This window comes from Mobula birostris, chromosome 2 (genome assembly GCF_030028105.1).
Source record: "Mobula birostris isolate sMobBir1 chromosome 2, sMobBir1.hap1, whole genome shotgun sequence".
Lineage (NCBI taxonomy): Eukaryota > Metazoa > Chordata > Chondrichthyes > Myliobatiformes > Myliobatidae > Mobula > Mobula birostris.
The window spans coordinates 101,464,824-101,486,970 of NC_092371.1; the positions used below are offsets into that span (position 1 = coordinate 101,464,824).

The window sequence follows — 22,147 nt, forward strand, 5'->3', positions numbered from 1 at the left end:
AATGCAAACAAGAGATAACGGGGTCTTATTCATGGATGATTCGGAAACCTGATGGTGGAGCTGAAGAGGCTGTTTCTGCATCATTGAGTGTGGGTCTTCAGGCTCCTGTACCTCCTTCCTGATGTAGCAATGAGGAGAGGGCATATCTCAGATGGTGAGGGCACTGCCTCTCTAACAACATCCTCAAAGGAGGGGAGGGTTGCGCCCATGATCAATGTAGCTGAGACTTCAACCCTGTATGTCCGTTTACTGTTTCTTGTGGCTGCTTGTAGTTGTTTGAAAGTGGGTTAAGGTTACCTCCTCTCTTTTAACCTGAACCAGTTGGTGAAGATTCACAATTAATTAATGAGACTGGAACCTGAGTCCAGATCCCAAAGGGGCAGCTCTCAATCTGTCTCCTGTTCTTAGACTGTAGCCAAAGCCACTTTTCATAATATCCATTCTGACATGTTGGTCCATGGCTTCCTCTTCTGCCATGATGTGGCCACTGTCAACTTGGAGGAGCAATACCTCATATTCTGTCCAGGTTGCCTCCAAACTCACGGCATGAATATTGATTTCTCTACCACCCGGTAATATTTTCCCTCACACTTCCCTCTTCTTCAGTTACCCATTCTGGCCTCTTCTTCTCACCTACCTATCACCTCCCCTTGGTGTCCCTCCTCCTCCCCTTTCTCCCATGGTCCACTCTCCTCTCCTATCAGATTCCTTCTTCTCCAGCCCTTTACCTTTCCCACCTGTCACCTCCCAGCTTCTTACTTCGAGATGGCTTCACCTATCACCTTCTATTTTGTCCTCCTTCACCCCCACCAACTTTTTTATTCTGTCATCTTCCCCCTTTCTTTCCAGTTCTGATCCAGGGCCTCAGCCGGAAATGTTGACTCTTTATTCATTTCCATGGATGCTGCTTGACCTACAGAGTTCCTCCAGCATTTTGTGTCTTTTGCCTTTCACGAACTGTTCTTCAGGAGAGTGAGCAGAAAGCACTTCATGCAGTCTGGCTTGGTCTGGGCTCATGCCAACAGAGTGAATTCTTCCTTGTTTATCTTCACAATAGTTCATTGTCTTGGCAGGTGCTAGGTGTTTAACATTTCACATCACCAACCAAGGGTATAAGCACTGATTATACATGCTTTCAGTTTTCTTGTAGAATAAGAATGAAATGTAGCCCCTGAGGAAAAAAAAAACTTGGCCAATGCCAATTGAATGAGCAAGAGACTGATGTGCTGTTCTTGGCTTTTGTATTCTTATTGCTGGAGGATGACATGAAAAGGCATTTCCCAGTACTCATTTCTGATGGTCAGAACTATGGAAATAAAGTATTGGGTTTCCAAAAACTAAAGGCCTTTTATGACTTGGTCCATTAATTTTATATTTTGTCTCATGCTTCTGTTTTGAAATCTGCCTCAGTTTTTTTGCATCTAGGCCACCGACGTTGCTGTTTTTCTCTCGAACGCATTCAGCAGAAAGTTTGCTGTGTATAACTACTTTACTGCTTATGGCAATGTAGAAGTGGACAGACTTCAAGAGTAATCTACTTACTGTAGGGGATTTGGACAGACACAAACACTGGAGATGCTGCAGAAGCTGGAACTCACATGCAACACACACAAAGTGCTAGAGAAACTTGGCAGGTCAGGCAGCATCTAGGGAGAGGAATAAACAATCAATGTTTTGGGCCGAGGTCCAGCACCTGGACTGGAAAGGAAAGGTGCAAAAGTCAGAATAAGAAGGGAGGAGGGGGAGAAGTACAAGATGGCAGGTGATATGTGAGACCAGGTGAGGGGAAAGTTTAGTGGGTGGCAGTGGGGAATGAAGTAAGTATCTGGGAAGAAGGTAAAGGACTGTGACAGAACAGGTTGGCAATGCTAATTCTCCTGTTAACCTTGCCCTGGAGTTAGTCACTCCTCCTCATTCTGTCCCTGTTCTACTTCCCCTCAGTAGTTCACACACTTTGTCCTCTCCTTCTGCAGTTCTTGGGAGTTCAGCGTTTATACACCCCAACAGTAAAACAATTGCTAGCTTGGCTAATCAAAACCATCCCTTCAGTTAACATGCTCTACTGATTTATAACTCATAAAAATAAGAATTCTAGACACAAGCAATCCAAGCAGTTTCATTTATTTTCACTCATACCGTTACATCTGTTTGTAGACAGCAGAACGGCACCCGTCACACACATTACCTCTCGAACTGAAAATGCATTGGCAAGTGCAATGAGGCGGATGCCTGTGGAGACTACTCAGAGGAAACAAATTGTAGTGTTGGGGAAAAAAATACCCCTTACAACAATGATTAGTGAGGCACAGAGAGATCTGTATTTACTGACAAGTAGATGAATTCATACACTAAATACCTTGTGTGCACACCCGCTAAGTATCCCTGACTCTCCTGAATAGCAAAGGTATTACCCGGGCAAAGGACTCTACGCTGTCCAGGATAACCTCGTGGTCCCGATTCACTCGCCACGTGGGGTTGATCACGCTTGTATCTGTGATGGTTGTTCTTCGAAGTTACTGCTGCCAGCACACACGGAGCATCCACTTTTATATCAATTCAAATATTGCATTCAAGTGTCATTGGCTACAGGTCATGTGTCTGACCTGTGACACCTTGTTATTGGCTCTGCTCCAAGCCAGCATCCCTAGGCCTGAAACGTCCATCGATGCTGCCTGACCTGCTGAATTCCTCCAGCATTTTGTGTGTGTTGCTATCCATTTATTGCCCTCTTCCCGTCAAGTGGCAGTTGATAATTTAAGGCGTTTTGTTGTCAATCAGCAAACAGCTGGAATCACTCCAGGCAGACACCAACCCCAACGTTCACAATCCTGCATGTTATATCCAACCAAAGAACACCTCACAAATAACTTCTTATTTGGAAATGATCTCCAGTCCAGCAGATTACCTGATGCATCATTGTGTCTTCTTTAAAACATTGATCAACCCCAGCATGTCAAGCTCACAAAATGGAGAATAGAGTGTCTTCACAAAATGGCAGCCTCCATCACCAAGCACGCGGCAAAAACAAAGACAATTAGTCTGTGTGCTTCCACTGTCCTCGATTTGTTTGAATTCACTAATTTGTAGACTGTTGTTCTTTCTAGCCAACAGTAGATATCCCACTAAAGCCCCTTCTTGTATGAAGTATTTTCAGTTCAGATGCAGAATGGAAAATGTGGTGGAAATGTGATGGGGGAACGGCTGTGGAGACTGGTCTGATGAAGATGGCTGCCCTGGTTCAATTCCTGTTCCTTCGAGTCATGGCCCCAAAAGACCCAAGGGACAGTTTGTGGTGTCCTAAAGTAATGCCTGGGTTAGGGGGAGCAGGCACACTACACCCTACACAGACATCCCCACTGGTGCGGAGGCATTATTCTTTTATATTCATCTGAGCATGTGGATACTGATCTATGAGTTTGACTAATTCAATTGTTGTGGAATAAAATTATAGGATATTAGAATCCCTGTTTAAAATGTTCCACTTCTGCGTCTGCAATAATTATTATGGTCTGATCACATGATTATTGCCCCCCCCCCACATCCCCCCACCCAAGACCAATAGCAGAATTTCCTGGTCCTTTTAGGCCAGACTTAAGCAGATTCAGATACTCAGTCTGGCTTTGCTAGAGAGGTTGGGAGTAGACAGCTGGTAAATAATGGTTTGTTTATTTATATTGAAAAGTTGAAGATGAAGTGGGCTGTGGAGAAAGCCTCCGTATACTTGTAAATTTTTGGACATGCATGTTATTTTTCATTTGTCTACATGTAAATATTTTTCTTCACCACCTTATGGCAGCTTTTGCACTTTTTCTCCCTAGTGCTAAATAAACCCCTTTTTTTTATCAACTGGTGACCCTCGTCAGGCACCAGATAGTGAGGTGTGATAAGGACTGAAAAAGATGGAATGTGATAGGAAAGGGGAGTGGATGATGGGAGAAAGGGATGAAGGAGGGGCACCAGAGGAAGGTAGTAGACTTTTACCACTTATCTCCTCCATGAGTCTCACTTTACATCCCTTCCCCCACCCACCCACCATCCCCCTATCCCCCTCACCCGTCTTCACCTCTCACCTTATAACTTGTACTCCTTCCCCTTCCTCCACCTTTTAATTCTCTCTCTTGCTTTCCAGTCCTGATGAAGGGTCTCAGCCTGAAATGTCAACTATTTGTTCTCCTGCGTAGACGTTGCCTGACTTGGACAGACTTGCAGAATACGACAGGCATAATGTTAAATATAATTTAATGGTTTTAACAAATATAAACTGACCCTGTGCCTTCCGCTTATTTTAACCCGATAGCTGGACTTAGGAACCTGCTTTATTGACATCTTGGTTTAGTTGTTAGCATTCCATATTTGACTTGGTAAATTGTAGGTTGAAATGCAACTCTGGGATTTGAGCTGATTAATCTAGGCCGACACGGATTCAGATTAATTTAATTAATTTATTTTATTTAGGGATACAGCACAGTAGCAAGCCCTCCTTGCCCAACCAGCCCATGGCCCAGTTATACCCACGTGACTAATTAAACTACTAACACATACACCTTTTGAATTAGGTGTCCTTCTGACACAAAAGCAGAGATCTGAGGAAACACTGGCCAGATGGCAGGTTTGTGAAAATCTGGCAAGTCATCTAAAACTTGTATAGATGTGCGGTGGGCAAACTATAGGCTAGTTGCATCCATGGAAACACCAATGCTCTTGAATAGAAAAGCCTACAGAAAGTAGTGGATATGGCCCAGCCCATCACGGATAAAGCCCTCCCCACCATTGAGCACCTCTACATGGAGCGCTGTTGCAAGAAAGCTGCATCCATCATCAAGGACCCCCACCATCCCCTTTCATGCCTGCAAGAAAATTAATCTTGGGGTAGAATGTGGTGATATATATGATTGAGGCCCTCCATTGGTCAGAGGCAACCAAAGATAAAACTGTCTATGTGATGCGCAAGCCAGGACAGTAAAATATGGAGAGCAAGCTGTTGCCCATGTAATAAACTCCCCCTCTCCACACCACTGCTGCCATCAGGAAGGAGGTACAGAAACCTCAAGACCCAAAAAACCAGATTGAGGAACAGTTATTATCCCTCAACTATCAGGCTCTTAAACCAGAGGTGTTAACTTCACTCAGCTTCACTCGCTCCCTTCACTGCACTGTTCGCACAACCTATGGACACACTTTCACGGACTCTTCATCTCATGTTCTTGATATTTGTTGCTTATTTATTTATTATTGTTGTTTAGATTTTTTTTGTATTTGCACAGATTGTTGTCTTTTGCATATTGGTTTTTATTGATTCTGCACTGTTTCTTTATATTTACTGTGAATGCCTGCAAGAAAATGAACCTGAGGGTAGAGTATGATCATATATATGATTGAGGCCCTCTGTTAGTCAGGGTCAACCAAGGATAAAACTGTCGATGTGATATGCAAGCCAAGTGCACAAGACAGGACAGTACAATATGGGGAGCAAGCTGTTGCCCATGTAGCAAGCTCCCCCTCTCCACACAACTGATGAATTGAAGGGAACGGCAGAGACCTATAGAGGTTGGCACCAGTGGCATCACAGGAGTTGCCAGTCAGTGTTAAACTCAACGTAGGGACTCCAGCTCCTGATTTTTCCTCTGGATTTACTTCCAAAGTCTTCCCCATGAGTGGGTAGATTTGCAAGGGAACAGAGGTTTGAGGTCAGAGTCTTCTTTCTCCTAGTTGAGCTGCCAACCATGCTGAAGACCAAGAGCTGGACTTGATTGTCAGAGGCCCTTTGAGGACGTGGGAATGGGAGCATATTCCCCACTACCTCCCCCGCTATGACAAACTCAAAGAACCGGACAAGTACCTTGATGATAAATTTACTTTGTACTTTGAGTGTAAAGCTTGTCAGATCAGTACAAAGAACCAATGACACAACGCTAATAATAGTGCAGAACTCAGAACAGTTTTGATGACGAACAGAGAAATTGTACAGTCCTTGTACAGGATTCCTTAAAGATTAAAGGTTAAGTCAGTGGTAAGGAAGGGAAGTGCAATGTTGGCATTCATTTCAAGAGGACGAGAATATAGAAGTAAGGATGAGATGCTGAGGCTTTATAAGGCATTGGTCAGGCTGCACTTGGAATATTGTGAGCAGTTTTGGGCTCCTTATCTAGGAAAGGATGTGCTGCCTTTGGAGAGGCTCCAGAGGAGGTTCATGAGAATGATCCCAGAAATGAAAATTTTAATCTATGAGGTGTGTTAATTGGCTCTGGTCCTATACTCTTTGGCATTTAGAAAAATGAGAAGGGATCTCATTGAAAACTATTGAATATTGAAAATACCTCGAATATAGGGTGGATGACGATGTTTTCAGTGGTCAAGGAGTCTAGGACCAGAGGGCACACCCTCAACATACCCTTAGAACAGAGATGAGGAGTAACTTCTTTAGCCAGAATGTGGTCAATCTGTAGAATTCATGCCACAGATGGTTGTGAAGGCCAAGTCACTGGGTATATTTAGAGCAAAGGTTTATAGGTCCTTGATTAGTAAGGTTGTCAAAGATTAAGAGAAAAAGGCAGGAGAATGGGGGTTGAGAAGGATAATAAGTCAGCCATGATGGAGCAGATTTGATGGTCTGAATGGACCAATGATGGTCCAATTCCGCTCTTATGTCTTATGGTGCATTATTGTGCTGAAGTGGAGTATTGTGTTTAAATCCAATGACCTTTCTTATCAGAATGATGCGAAGGCTTTGGGGAAGTTCAGAAGAGATTTATGAGAATCATTCCTGGCTAAAGCACAATGGTTACAAAGATAGTCTGGATAGACAGGGGTTGTTTATCACCAAGTGAAGGCTGGGGTCGGGGGGTGGGGGTGAGGGTGTCTGGGAGAAGTTCAGGAAAAGTTGAGAATTTTGAACTATTTAGTGGAGAATCTTCTCAGTGGTGAAGTGGTTCGGTACTAGAGGTCACAGTTTAAAATAAAAGAGAAGAGAATTAATAGAGACATGAGATTTTTTTTGTGTGGCAAATGGTGGAATCTGAAATACTGTACAATAAGTACAGATGGGGTGAAGGCAGGTTCCTTTGTGATGCACACAAAATGCCAGAGGAACTCGTCAAATCAGGCAGCATCTATCGAAATGAAGCAACAGTGAATATTTCAGGCCGATACTCTTCACAAGGACTGGCAAGGAATGGGGAAGATGACAGAATAAGAAGGTGGGGGGAGGGGAAGGAGGACATGCTAGAAGGTGATAGATGAAGCAATGTGGGTGGGCGGATGACGTGAGAAGCTGGGAGATGATAGGTGGAAAAAGCAAAGGGCTGGAGAAGAAGGAATTTGATAGGAGAGGAGAGAGGACCAAGGGAATGAAGAGGAGCACCAGTGGTGGCGATAGGTAGGGGAAGAAAGGAGGTAAGAGGACAGAGTGGGGAATGGAAGACAGTTCCATTGTGGCCTAAAGGAGGGAAATGGGCAAAACTGGTGAGAAAAACATTGCAAAGTTATGTAGAGTAGGCCAGAGAATAAAACTCATGAGTTGCTTTAGTAGCGAGCTCTTACAGAAAAGCTGGGTCATATGGCAGCCTTCAGTGCTATAACCATTTTGTGATTGTTCAATTAAATTACCAGAGAAAAACATTTATTCATGCAATCAACACTTCTTTTTTGCTTTTTAGATATGGTCAAAACTGCCTCATTCAGTTTGAGGATTTTGGTAACGCCAATGCATTTCATCTATTGGACAAGTACCGTAACAAATACTGCACTTTCAACGACGATATCCAGGGTATGTTTTTATTTCCATAATGATGTGTGAGCTTGAAAACATGGTGAATCAAATATAGATTACCCACAGAGTGATCCATGGATTTTTACTAGAACCTATCCAGATCACTGATCTTTTAACACACACGAAGTGCTGGAAGAACTCAGCAGGTCAGGCAGCACCTATGGGAAAGTGTAAACAGTCAGAGTTTCAGGCAGAGACTCTGCATAATGACTGGGAAGAAAGATGAGAAGTCAGAGCAAGAAGTGGGGTGGAAGATAGGAAGAAGCACAAGTTGGCAGGTGATAGATGAAACCGAGAGATAACGGGCTGGAGGAGGGGTAATCTGACAGGAGTGGGTAAAAGACCTTGGAAGAAAGGAAAGAGGGAGGAGCACCAGAGGGAGGTAATGGGCAGGTACGGAGATAGGAGGGAGAGGAAAACAGGGAGGGGGAGGGGTAGTTACCAGAAGTTCAAGAAGTCGATGTTCATGCCATCAGGTTGGAGATGACTCGGATGGAATATGAAGTATTGTTCCTCAAACCTGAGTGAGCCTCATCACAGCTGTAGAGGCCTTGGACCAACATATTGGAATGGGAATGGGAAATAAAATTGAAATGGATGGCTACCAAGAGATCCTGCTTTTTTTGGTTGATGGAGCATAGGTGAATGGTGAGGCGGTCTCCTGATCTACTTTGGGTCTCACCGATATACAGGAGGCCACACTGGGAGCACAGGATGCAGTAGATGTTCTCAACAGACTCACAGGTGAAGTGTTGCCTCACCTGGAAGGACTGTTTGTGGCCTTGAATGGTAGTGAAGGAGCAGGTATATGGGGAGGTGTGGCACTTGTTTCGCTTGCAAGGATAAACGCCAGGAGGGAGATCAGTGGTGGAGGGGGTGAAGTGAGAAGCTAAGAGGTGATGAGTAGAAATGGTAAAGGACTGAAGAAGAAGGAATATCGTAGGAGTAGGTAGTGGACCACGGAAGAAAGGGAAGGAGGAGGAGCACTAGAGGGAGGTGATAGGCAGGTGAGCAGAAGTGAAGGGGTAAAAGCTTCTCATTTCATCTTTCCCCTCACCTGGCTTCACCTATCATCTTGTAGTCTATATTCCTCCCCCTCCCCCACCTTCTATTCAGGTTTCTTCCCCCTTCCATTCTAGTCCTGATGAAGGGGCTCAACCCAAAACGCCGGCTGTTGATTCATCTCCACAGATGCTGCTTGACCTGCTGAGCTCCTCCAGCATTTTGTGTGTGTTAATCTGGATTTCCAGCATCTGCAGAAGCTCTTGTGCCTCTGATCTTTCCATCTCATTTGGGCTCTTTAATAGATCATTGCTGTCTATATTCATTTTCCCATTATTGGGTGCCACTTACTATCAGTTTTTTGAACACCCTTAGTATATAGAAAAGTTCCACGGTCATATACATTAATTATTAATTTGCTATTAAGTTAATATTATTTGTGCTTATATTGTTTATATTACCTGTGCTAATACTATTTTGTGACTGTATGTGCTATCATAACTATATGTGCTGTGTGATACTGTATGTACTGCGTTTTACGCCATGGCCCCAGAGGAGTGATGTTTCGTTTAGCCGTATACCTGTGTGCAGTCAAACAACAAGTAAACGTGAACTTGAAATACTTCAATAATGTGGTGAGCATATATTTTGGAAAATGCTCTAACGTTTGGCTGATCATGATTAAGTTCGACATCGAAAAGTGTAACCTCCTTTATGAGGATAATTAATTGTGGTAAGCAAAATTTCCTCTGGATCACGGCAAAACAAAGATAGTGTGAGTAGAGTGTTGACAGTTTTTGGTTTTCTTGGAACTGGGTGCCTTCAGAAGAATGTATCAGTTTTTTTCTGATGTACCGACATTGCCTTATTTGGATATTGAAATTGGGATTTTATTAGGACAGCCTCCAAATATTGTTGCACAAGAGAATCTGCACATGCAGGAAACCTTGAATAACAGACACGAAATGCGGGAGGAACTCAGCAAGTCAGGTAATGATTTTCATGCACACTGGGGAATTAAAAGTTTAATGGTGCATTTTAATGTAGTTCAAGTTGAATTATCATTCAACCATACGCAGGTGTACATCCAAATGGAACAACTGGGGCCAAGGTGCAAAACGTAGTCCCAACAGTCACACACAGCACTTAGTTAAGATAGCAGAAAATCATACAGTCACAAAACAAATAATAAGGCCCCAAGATCCTGTGTCATGGTCTGTAGATTGATGGTACATGGGATGTTGTCCTGGATCTACCTTTCTGCAAGAACAAGCATGCAGCAGTTCCTCAACATGCACTCACGCAGCTGCAGCGAATGCAATCCAGCATGTCATTCACTGAGCAAACACTGGAGGGCAGCACCAACAGGAATTTCTTTCACCGAGCGAACACCGGAGGGCAGCACCAACGGGAAGGGTCAGCCCTCAAACCAGCATGGATTCCAGTGTATTCTCATAGGCCTCTGTTTTCTCTCGCATTGCCTCTGGCATATCCTCTCCTGGGCGGCTATAGCGGGTGACATTGCGGCACGAGGGCCTGGTCGGCACAACAACCAAGGCAATGCAGATGCCAATACTAGAATTTAATTCAGAAATTTTCTGGCCAGGAAGTCAACCCTTCCAAGAACAAATACAATTGACCATCCCACGGACAAAGCCAAAACAATGGAGGTGGGGTAGAGTGTATAAAATGGAAAGAAATGAGAATGAGAGGGCTGACTTAAAGCATGAGGTTTGAAAACTGTTGTGATTTAGTGGAAGGTATAGATTTAAATATCTATCTTTAGGAATATTACCCAGTGTAATATGTTGGCACGCCGCAAGAGTAAGTTACCTGAGAAATTTACTACATTAATATATTGAACATTGCACAGTTTTGTATAACTGCCTGAATATTAAATTTCAAAGTTTTGAAGTTTCAAAGTACATCTATTATCAAAGAATGTATAAAATTATACATTCTTGAGAATTGTTTGCTTATAGGCAGCCACAAAGCAAGAAACCCGAAAGAATCCAATTTAAAAAAAAGTCCAACAGCTGATGCACAGAGAAAGGGGGAGAAGAAACACAAATCATGCAAACAATAGAAGCGAACAACAACATCCTGAACTAAAATGAGTCCTTAGATCAAATCCTGGAGTAGGCCCGCAGACTCGGTATCAGTCCATCATATTAGTGGGCACAGAGCACGGCAGCCAGGGCTGTCTTCATAGTCTCAACACCATGGAGGGAGGAGTGACCATTGCAGAGAGCGAGCAAAATCTGCTCTTGCCTTTGATCCCAACACCCTGTCTTCCCAGTTTATCTGGGCCAGCGTGTAAATTGTCCAAACCGTGTGTAGTACCTTGCGGTTGGACCCGGGCACCGCTGCACTGAAAAATCTTCGGGCCTGGAAAGCACTGCCCAGTGACTCGCTCTGGGCCCAGAACGTGCCACCCAATCTTGCCATCCAGCCCGAAGCCGCTCTCGATTTCTCCAAATCGGCTCAGCACACCGAGCGATCCAACCTTAGACCCGAGCCAGTTGTACAGTCATCGGAACTCTTCTGCCTCGACTCCCCTCTGCATGGCTCACTCCATCTGCATCGATTCTGCAATGTACCAGCACAGTTCATCCCTTCACTTGCCCCTTCATTATTTGCAGTGATAGTTTACCACAATTTACTTCAGAAAAAGGTGTGATTAGTCATGTTTTTAGTTGAATTTCTTGCCTTTTGAACTAACTGTGAGCTGTCCCATGTGTTTGGTAGTTCCATCTTAAACCCGGGATCAGAATATTAGTTATCTAAGAAATTGCAGGTTAAGTAATTGAAAATTAAGACCATAAGCCATAGGAGCAGAATGAGACCATTCAGCACTGTTATTCCATCATAACTGATTTATTATCCCTCTCATCCCCATTCTCCTACCTTCTCCCTGTAACCTTTGACACCCTGGCTAATCAAGAACCTATCAACCTCACTATAACTATACTCACAACACACTGGAAGAACTCAGCAGGTCGGGCAGCATCCGTGGAAACAATCAGTCAACTTTTCGGGCCGGAACCTTTCGTCAGGACTGTAGAGGAAAGGGGCAGAGGCCCTATAAAGAAGGTGGGGAGAGGGTGGGAAGGAGAAGGCTGGTAGGTTCCAGGTGAAAAACCAGTAAGGGGAAAGATCAAGGGGTGAGGGAGGCGATAGGAGGGAAAGGTGAAGAAGGAATAGGGGAAAGCACAATGGGTAGTAGAAGGAGGCGGAACTATGAGGGAGGTGATAGGCAGCTGGGGGAGGGGGCAGAGTGAAACTGGGATGGGGGAAGGGAGGGGGAGGGAATTATCAGAAGTTGAAGAATTCTATGTTCATACCAAGGAGCTGGAGACTACCCAGACGGTATATGAGGTGTCGCTCCTCCAATCTGTGTTTGGCCTCATCATGACAGTAGAGGAGGCCATGTATGGACATTTCCGAATGGGAATGTGAAGCAGAGTTGAGGTGGTTGGCAACCAGGAGATCCTGTCTGTTGTGGCGGATGGAGCAGAGGTGCTCGACGAAGCGGTCCCCCAATCTGCGTCGGGTTTCACCGATGTAGGGGAGGCCGCACCGGGAGCACCGGATGCGATAGATGACCCCAACAGACTCACAAGTGAAGTGTTGCCTCACCCGGAAAAACTGTTTGGGGCCCTGAATGGTCCACTCCAGGAATCACTATAACTATACAATGTCTTGGTCTCCACAGCTGTCTGTGGTAATGAATTCTGAAGAGTCACTTTCCTCTGGCTAAAGAAATTCCCCCTCATTATTGGTCTAGGGTATGATTATTCTAGTCAGTTCAGTGCTGCTCCATGAGAACTGATAGCTTTATACCAGAGAGGTTTATCTGAGGCCCTGCAAGAACTTGAAAGAGACAGTCCATCAATACCGTGTGCCTGATTTAAGCAATTTTCAGTTCCCCCATTTACAGTTCCTCATGTCACGATCAGAGTGTGCCTGTCACAACAGGTTTTCTTCATTGCTTTAAGATCTATTGTTTGTTTAGCCAGCTTAAAATTTAAAGTTTGTTTTAATTTTTTTGAAATATATAATATTACTTGGCAAAACATCAAGTTGTTCAGGGAAGTTGCTGTCGGATTTTTGTTTTGGCAGCTTTTCGATTATTTCTTCTGACATTAACATGTCAACACTTGAAACTGTCCAAATGCAATTTTATTCTTCTGCTGATGAATACTTTTTGCACCTTTTTGTTATTTTTATCTCAAGGAATGTGCTTTCTTTCATCCTAACATTTAATCATGAATTGTTTCTGGTGTGGTGTGAATGAAAACTCATCATAAAATACAATGAGAATAACAAGTGATTGGACGGCCTTCAAGTGAAACTCATCTGTGACTATTATTAAAACTGCTTCTTTCAAAGTAGTGTAACTCTTTCAGTGCAAAACTTAGCCTTTTAACTATTAACCACTAGTGTTTGAGTAATGGCAGTATAGACTCCGTGAACTGAATGATATAGATTGGATTCTGGTTAATTGGGCCATCGGTTAATTGGGACAGCCATTTATTTGGGGCAACTCTTAAGGAACAAAAACTATCTGTGAAAATAGCTGAGATTCTCTTCATTTATTTTGGACATTGTGCTGCTTAATTGGGACAGTGGACTGTTGCTGAACAGTTTCTAACTAGTGTCAGTTGTATGCATTTGCTTGGCCATTAGACACTACACTGTGCCTCAAGCACAAGGTTTTTAAATAGCATCAGTTACTTGTGTTTGTTTTCAAAAACAGTGATTTTTGTCACTGATAATTGGTGAGAAATAATCAGTAAGACAATTCAGAACTGTTTTGCTCACTGCAGTTCCAAGCATTCAGACTTAAAGATGCCAGAAACGTCTGGGAGTGCAAATGAAATGATTTCACTATTTCAACAAGTTAGGAACTACAAAGAATTTGAAGGTATCAACAATTATCTTGAATGTTACAATGAAAATGGTGATTTGGAGGATACAATCGTCAAAAGTAGTCCATTATCCATATTAGAAGTCTGCACTGATTTTGTTCATTTACTGTCAATCAAAAGAACATGGCAGCATACACTGGATACATTTCTCTGTCGATAATGATTAGGAACTAATACAGTTTTATAGTACTGTAAGTAATATTGGTAGTGTTCTAGTTTGTTCTGTATTTCACTAACTTTGTATTTTTTTTTAACTCAGTTTGCCTTTTTATACCCTTTCAGCTATTTCCATGAAAAATTGACTAATTGGGGCAGCTGCTTAATTGGGCCAAAAATGTACTAGCCTCGAAAGGTGTAAATAAACCAGAATCCACTGTATTAACTATTACTGCCTGAAGAACTGCAGTATAGATTCTGGGAGCAAAATGATGTATGCCAGTTTAAGTATGCATTGATTTCACTGTTCTTACACTCAGAAGGTGAACATAGAACATAAAACCCAAAATATATCTTAGAGCTTTAAAACACTACAGTACAAAAACAGGCCCTTCGGCTGGTCACAATCTGCCAAGTGCTATTGACCGGCACCCGGACCATAGCCCTCCTTATCCCTCTCATCCATGTACCTATCTAAGTTTCTCTTAAGTATTGAAATGAAACCTACATCTACCTCTTCCTTTGGCAGCTTGTTCCACATACTCCCACCTCCCTCTGAGTGGAAAAGTTCCCCATCATGTTCTCCTGAAATACTTAACCTTCACCTCTCAACCTCAGTGGAAAAAACCTGCTTGCATTTACCTAACTATACCCCTGATAATTTTGTAGACCTCTATCAAATCTCCCTCATTCTTCTATGTTCCAGGGAATAAAATCCTAACCTGTTCAACTTTTCCATGTAACTCAAATCTTCAAGTCCTGGCAACGTCTTTGTAAATGTTCTCTGCACTCTTGCAATCTTATTGACATCTTTCCTGGAGGTAGGTGACCCATAATGGACAAAACACCCCAAACTAGGCCTCACCAATGTCTTATACAAATTCAACAGAACATCCCAACTCCTGTACTCAGGACTTTGATTTATGAAGGCCAATGTGACAAAAGATTTCTTTTAAGACCCTACCTACCTGTGAGGCCACCTTCAATGAATTATGGATCTGTATTCCCAAATCCCTCTGTTGTCAGGGAGATATAGAGCTTATCGGTTTCACTGCTGTAATAAGTGAACTATTGTTTCTCCACCTGGGTTGACAAAGTAATGTGTGATCAGTGTCAGTAGGCATGAAGTAAATTGCTCACACACTTAAGAACACATGCATGTACAAGTCCCTTTCTAATCATACAGAAATTACATGACAGCTTGTCACAATATATCATCTGCTCTTGGCATGTAGCATTTTGCAATCCTTTCATTTTGAGAAAAGCTGAAAACAGACATCCTTGGGCTAAAATTTTGTGTTGAGCTTTTTGCTGCCTGACTTGTTGAACTCCCCTGGCACTTTGTGTGTATTTATATGAAACACCCTGGTTTCCTTGGCTCCGTAAGTCTAGGGAAGACAACCTCTGGCCCCGCCAAACTCGTGAGATTGAGGCTTGCTAGATCCCACCCCAAACCCTGGTCTGTGTGGATGCTGTGTTAATTGCTACCCTGTTACAAATTAGTGCCATGAAATAACAGACAGTACAGTGCATACGATTAAAGGAATTATATTTATGAATCTCAACTGAAGGGTTAGTAAAGAATAACAAAAACAGCTCATTCTGATTAAACAGTCAAATGTGTACAAATTGGAGCTCAGCTTGAACTTCTCGGTCACTCATGCGCTGGGCCCTCATTCAATGTGAAAGCACACACCACCTTCCAAACGTCGCTCGCAATCCGTCTCGAACGAACGAGTCTCCCACCGGATCATATGCTACGACCGTTTTCCTCAGCGTATTCTCTCTTCATCTCCTCTCAAACAAAAGCCCAACCCAACCTTGGTGTCCCTCATCAGAGAAACCTCCCCTTAATCCAACCATCTTAATTAGATGGCACACATTTCTCCTCATCTGTTATCTCCAACAGTAATCCAAACAAGCATGAAAGCAGAACAGATTGCTCTTACAGAACTGCCAAAATGAAATACATACAGCATAACAGTAAAAATATGAACCAGGACATTACATATACATTTATAGAGATACAGCATAGAATAGGCCCTCCTGGCACAAGAGCTCCCGATTTAACCCCAGCCTAATCACCATAAGACCATAAGATAGAGGAGCAGAATTAAGCTATTTGGACCATTGAGTCTGCTCTGCCATTTAATCATGGCTGATCCATTTTCCCTCTCAGCCCCAATCTCCTGCCTTCTCCCTGTAACCCTTCATGCTCTGACTAATCAAGAATCTATCAACATCTGCTTCAAATATACCCAATGACTCGGCCTCCACATTCGCCTGTGGCAACAAATTCCACAGATTCACCACTCGCTGGCTAAAGAAATTCCTCCTCATCTCTGTTCTAAAAGGACACCCCTCTATCCTGAAACTGCATCCTCTGGTCTGGACTCTCCCATCACAGGAAACATCCTCTCCACATCCACTCTTTCAAGACTCTTCAACATTCGATAGGTTTCAACGAAGTCACTTCCCATTCTTATGAATTCCAGAGAATATAGGCCCAGAACCATCAAATGACCACCCTTTCAATTTCAGAATCATTTTCGTAAACCCTCTTTGAACCTTCTCCAATGTCAGCACATCCTTTCTTGAATAAGGGCCCAAAACTGCTCACAATACTCCAAGTGAGGCATCACCAGTGCTTTGTAAAGCCTCAACATTACATTCTTGCTTTTATATTCCAGTCCTCTTGAAATAAATGCTAACATTGCATTTGCATTCCTCACCACAGACTCAACCTGCAAATTAACCTTTCAGGAATCCGACACAAGGATTCCCAAGTCCATTTGCATCTCAGATTTTTGAATTCTCTCTCATTCAGAAAATAGTGTATGCTTTTTTTTCTTCTACCAAAGTGCATGGGTATGCACTTCCTGTCACTGTATTCTATCTACTAGTCTCTCCTCCATAGAACAAATAGTCCTTACAGCATGAAGAAGGTTACTATTTACTGTTGTATGGAATTAGAAATAAATATGGTTGCTAATGAAAGTGTAAATGGATGGGCCTAGAATGTCTGTCACTCCACCAAATAAAACAACCCTAAGATAATGACTTCAAGTCAATTAAGCCTTTTGTCACTATTATATGAAGACCATTTGCCAGTGACAAAATAGACATTAGATAATACAGTGCCTCTCAGTGCTATTCAAATGGGCATATACTTACCATGCACCATTTTGATCAGTCTCCTCTGAGGATTGTCCTTATCGTGACGGAGGGGCTGATGAATTTCTGAGATCCTGAGAGTGACGTCACCTGGAGTTTGGCATCTGTGCTTAGCTCTTGGTAGGATCATCTATGATGGTGAGGTCAAAGGGGAGGTTTCAGACAAAGAGCGATCCAACCAAGACCTCACCGGTGGAGCTGGCGGAAGATGATGACACATCACAATGGCGGTGAATATGGAGGAAGGCTGCAGTAGTGAAGGGTCCCCAGTCATCTTGTATTCCAAGCCACTGGACCCTGACCCCATCCTGTCAAGGACTGTGTGGTGGCTGCCCATGCATCAGCCTCCCCCTGTTGAACAAGGTCATGCCCAGGTGTGCTCTATTAATGTAGATCCTGGATCGGCCTCTACAGCCACCCGAAGAGCAACCAACAGCCAGCACCTTAGGGGAACATCTTACTTGAGTGAGGGCGCTACAACTACTATTTTGGTTAATATATTGGAATTTCAGTTGAACACGGCCTGGAGTACATTGTGCAGATGTCTGACACAATTACTACCTCAAACAGTATTATTCCCATGCAACACACACAAAATACTGGAGAAGCTTAAGCAAGTTAGGCAGCATCTATAGAAGGGCATTAATAGATAAAGTTTCTGGTGTCAGGACCTAAATGAGGGTCTTGACAAGAAGTATTGACTGTTTATTCCCTTTCATAGATGCTATGTAACTTGCTGAGTTCCTCCAGCACTTTGTGTGTGAGATTCTCTTGTGTTAATGTTATTCCCATGCAAGGTTCCTGAAGCTTTGTCCCTGGAGTAACAATTGATGGGAAGTCCCTAGTCAATTCAGAGACCATAGCACAACAATGATCTGGGACCTCACTGTAGTAACTTGATATCTGGCATTTATTCTTCAGTCTCCACTCCTATGATCCCTGTCCCAGTCCATCTGTCCAAAGGCAGAACACTTTCTATGATGCACTGAATAAAATTGGTAACATTCAACAGGGAAATGCAGAATTTCTTTAGTGCCCTGAGGAAGCGGAGACATGGGTGAGCTTTCTTGTCCATGACATCAATGTGGCTGGACCAGAATAGACTGTTGTGATGTTTACATCTGGGAACTTGAAGCCCTCGCCCTCACCCTCACCCTCACCCTCTCAACTTCGACACCATTCGTGTAGACAGGAGCAGGAGCATGTGCACCAACCCCTTAGTGAAGTCAATGACCCACACTATTGTTTGGTTGTTGTCATGACACCATGCCTCTAAGCTTTCTATCTCCTTCCTGTATTCTGACTCTTTGTTACTGAAGATATGGTCTACTATGATGGTGTTATTTGCAAACTTGTGGATGGAGTTAGAGCAGAATCTAGCCACACAAGGATGTTTACAGGGAGCCTAGTAGGGGACAAAGGACACAACCTAAGTATATTGGGGTATTGTTTAATAACTTTTCAAAGTGGACTATACTACAAGCCCTTTGTGGACTATAGGTTCAAACCTCTCTTATTGCAACAAGTGCAAGAATGCAACGCTTGTTGACTTAATGAACTTGAAGTTCTCAACCCACTCAATCTCAACCCTCTGTTGCCAATAGAAACCCTGATCTCCAAACCGTAACTCCAGCCAATTATCTGATAGGTGATCCTAGTCTAAGGTGTCAATTAAGTCAATATCCACTAGCCCCTTGTTCTCCAATTCTCTCTTCTCCCTGGCCTTGGGCTGGTTTCATCTGAGAAAAAAGATAACTCCCATTCAGTAATAAAGCCCCACGAACATACCACTATGACAAGTGTGAAGCACATCCATCAGCACACCAGAATATAGAGTCATAGAGAAGTACAGCACAGAAACAAGACCTTCAGCCCATCTGGTCCATTCCAAACTATTTAGACTGCCTACTCCTATTGACCTGCACCGGGACCATAGCCATCCCTACCCTGACAATCCATGTACCTATCTATACTTCTCTTGTGTCGAAATCGAGCTCACCTTACCACTTGTGCTGGCAGCTCATTCCACACCCCTATGAAACCCTTGAGTGAAGAAGTTTCCCCTCATGTTCCCCTTACTCTCTTGCCTTTCACCCCTAACCCATGACCTCTGGTTGTAGTCCCACCTAACCTCAATACTAAGAGCCTGCTGGCATTTACTCTGCCTACACCCCTCATAATTTTGTATACCCCTAGCAAATCTCCTGTCAATCTTCTACATTCTATAGAGTACAGTCCTAACCTCTTCAATCTTATAATTCAGGTCCTCCAGACCCAGCAACATCATTGTAAGTTTTCTCTGTACACTTTCAACCTTGTTTACATCTTTCCTGTAGGTAGGTGACTAAAACTGCATACGATATTCCAAATTAGGCCTCACTGATTTCTTGTACAACTTCAAAATAATATCTAAGTTTTGGGAAATATGCATGTGGGACAGAATGACAATGTACTGGTTTGTGTAATGCTATTGCAGATCAGCAACTGAGGCCACTTGATTAAGTACAGGAGGTACCTAATGAAGTACCCACTGAGTGTATACAGTGGTATGCAATGCAAGATTTGGATCAGGTATTAATTAAACTCTGATTTGAAGATACCTCATTTAGAATTATTTTATTAAATTCCATCTGAATAGCACATTTGAAGTTTTAAGGTTTTGAAAATTGTGTAATGTTAAGTTAATATAGTGGTAAAATTATCTTTCGGGCTCACTTTTGAAAAATGTAATATCATTACTCAAATGATTGCCTAAAAAATTATGTAATTGGAATCATAAATCTCACAGTGAATCACACACAACTTTACACACTAAATCTTACCTCTCCAATTACAACACCATTTGAACATCTAAGAATTTTTATTGCATAGTTTAGGCAGTGGTTTAGGAAGCCTTGAGTCTGGATTGGAGATCCCTCAGCCATCTTTAGGAGTCCTGTGTGAAATTGATGTTACAAGACCAGAAAATAATTTTGAGCTTAGTAAGCAAATTTGTCTCGAGCTTGCCTTTTCCAAATTTCCCTCCCACATTTGAAAAATTCCTTGGAACCCCTGATGAGACCAGGCAGCAATGGAAAACACATGTTTGCTCTAGTGTAGTCTGTCTTTGCTGCTTTGTAGGAGTTGACTCAGCTGACCTGGTTGTGTTTAGATGAAAGAGTGATAAGAAAATTAATACTGTAAAATTAACCAAGACTGGAGGGCATGAGGAGAGAATAACTGGGAAAAAGATCCAGAAAGTTTGGCATTAATGGAGTAAATTTAGCCACACTGACCACAAAAAGACAAATGACAAGCTATAAACACGAGGAATTCTACAGATGCTGGAAATTCAAGCAACACACATCAAAGTTGCTGGTGAACGCAGCAGGCCAGGCAGCATCTCTAGGAAGAGGTACAGTCGACGTTTCGGGTCGAGACCCTTCGTCAGGGCTAACTGAAGGAAGAGCTAGTAAGAGATTTGAAAGTGGGAGGGGGAGGGGGAGATCCAAAATGATAGGAGAAGACAGGAGGGGGAGGGATGGAGCCAAGAGCTGGACAGGTGATAGGCAAAAGGGATATGGGAGGATCATGGGACAGGAGGCCCAGGGAGAAGGAGGGGGGGAAAAAACCCAGAGGATGGGCAAGGGGTATAGTGAGAGGGACAGAGGGAGAAAAAGGAAAGTAAGAGAAAGAGTTGTATATATAAATAAATAACGGATGGGGTACGAGGGGGAGGTGGGGTATTAGTGGAAGTTAGAGAAGTCAATGTTCATGCCACCAGGTTGGAGGCTACCCAGAAGGAATATAAGGTGTTGTTCCTCCAACTTGAGTGTGGCTTCATCTTTACAGTAGAGGAGGCCGTGGATAGACATATCAGAATGGGAATGGGATGTGGAATTAAAATGTGTGGCCACTGGGAGATCCTGCTTTCTCTGGCAGACAGAGCGTAGGTGTTCAGCAAAGCGGTCTCCCAGTCTGCGTCGGGTCTCGCCAATATATAGAAGACCACATTGGGAGCACCGGATGCAGTATATCACCCCAGCTGACTCACAGGTGAAGCGTCGCCTCACCTGGAAGGACTTACCTGGCAGGGAACCGTCGGTTATCTGGAGGGCCGAGGTTCCAGGACAAGGCTATCCCATTGTACTCCGGGTGTGCTGACGCCTGTGATGTTTCCAAATGTGGGATACTCGACTGCAAAATTTGTGGTAACAAGCTGCCCCATATCCCTCTAAAGCTTTGCTGTTCATGTACTTGTCCAAATGTCTTTTAAACATTATCAGTCCACCCACTCTACCATCTCCTCTGGTGGCTTGTTCTACTCACCCACCACTGTCCCTAAGTTTAAAAGAGTGAAGGGGTGGAGGGGGTCTCATTGAAATCCACCGAATATTGAAAGGCGCAGACGGAGTTGATGTGGAAAGGATGTTTCCAATAGCGTGGGAGCCTAACACGTGAGGGCACAGACTCGGAATACAAGGATATCCATTTAGAACGGAGATGAGGATGAATTTCATTAGCCAGGGGGTGGTGAATCTGTGGTATCCATCGCCACAAGCAGCTCAGGAGGTTAAGTCATTATATATTTAAAGGGGAAGTTGATAGTTTATTGATTAGTAAGGGCATCAAACATTATGGAGAAAAGGCAAGTGAATGGGGTTAAGAGGGGAAAGAGATCAGAGAGATCAGCCATGATTGAATGACGAAGTAGTCTCAATTTGCCGAATGGCCCTATCACTGCTGCTATGTATTATGGAAACTTAAATCACAATATGTATAATTAGACATGGAGTAGAACAAAGTCTGGAGATGAAAAAAAAACCTCCTAGGAATGGCAAAGTCTACAGAAAGCCCAGTCTAGCACAGGCAAAGCCCTCCCCACCATTTAACACATCTACAAGGAGTGCTGCCACAGGCAAGCATCAAGGATCCACATCACCCATGGCATTCCCTTCCTTGCCACTGCCATTGGGCAGCAGGTACAGAAGCCTTAAGTCCCATGCCACCAGGTTCAGGAACAGTTATTACCCTACAACCGTCAGGCTCCTGAACTGGTGTGGATAACTTCACTCACCAGCACTCTGAACTGACTCCACAACCCCCAGACTTATTTTGAAGGACTCTTTGGAACTCA

General features: G+C 43.3%; 1 protein-coding gene and 1 non-coding gene across 2 annotated transcripts in view; both read left to right on the forward strand.

Annotated features, from left to right (window-relative positions):
• The window catches only part of me1 (malic enzyme 1, NADP(+)-dependent, cytosolic), a 495,261-nt gene that overhangs the window by 297,282 nt on the left and 175,832 nt on the right, over positions 1 to 22,147 (forward strand). The window contains exon 7 of the mRNA XM_072245832.1: positions 7,656 to 7,765. Within this exon, the coding sequence (XP_072101933.1) occupies positions 7,656 to 7,765 (110 nt within the window). The remainder of the gene's footprint in view (positions 1 to 7,655; positions 7,766 to 22,147) is intronic.
• LOC140194321 (U1 spliceosomal RNA) lies at positions 21,090 to 21,254 on the forward strand. Its single transcript, XR_011885172.1, has one exon. It is a non-coding gene; the product is annotated as a U1 spliceosomal RNA (small nuclear RNA).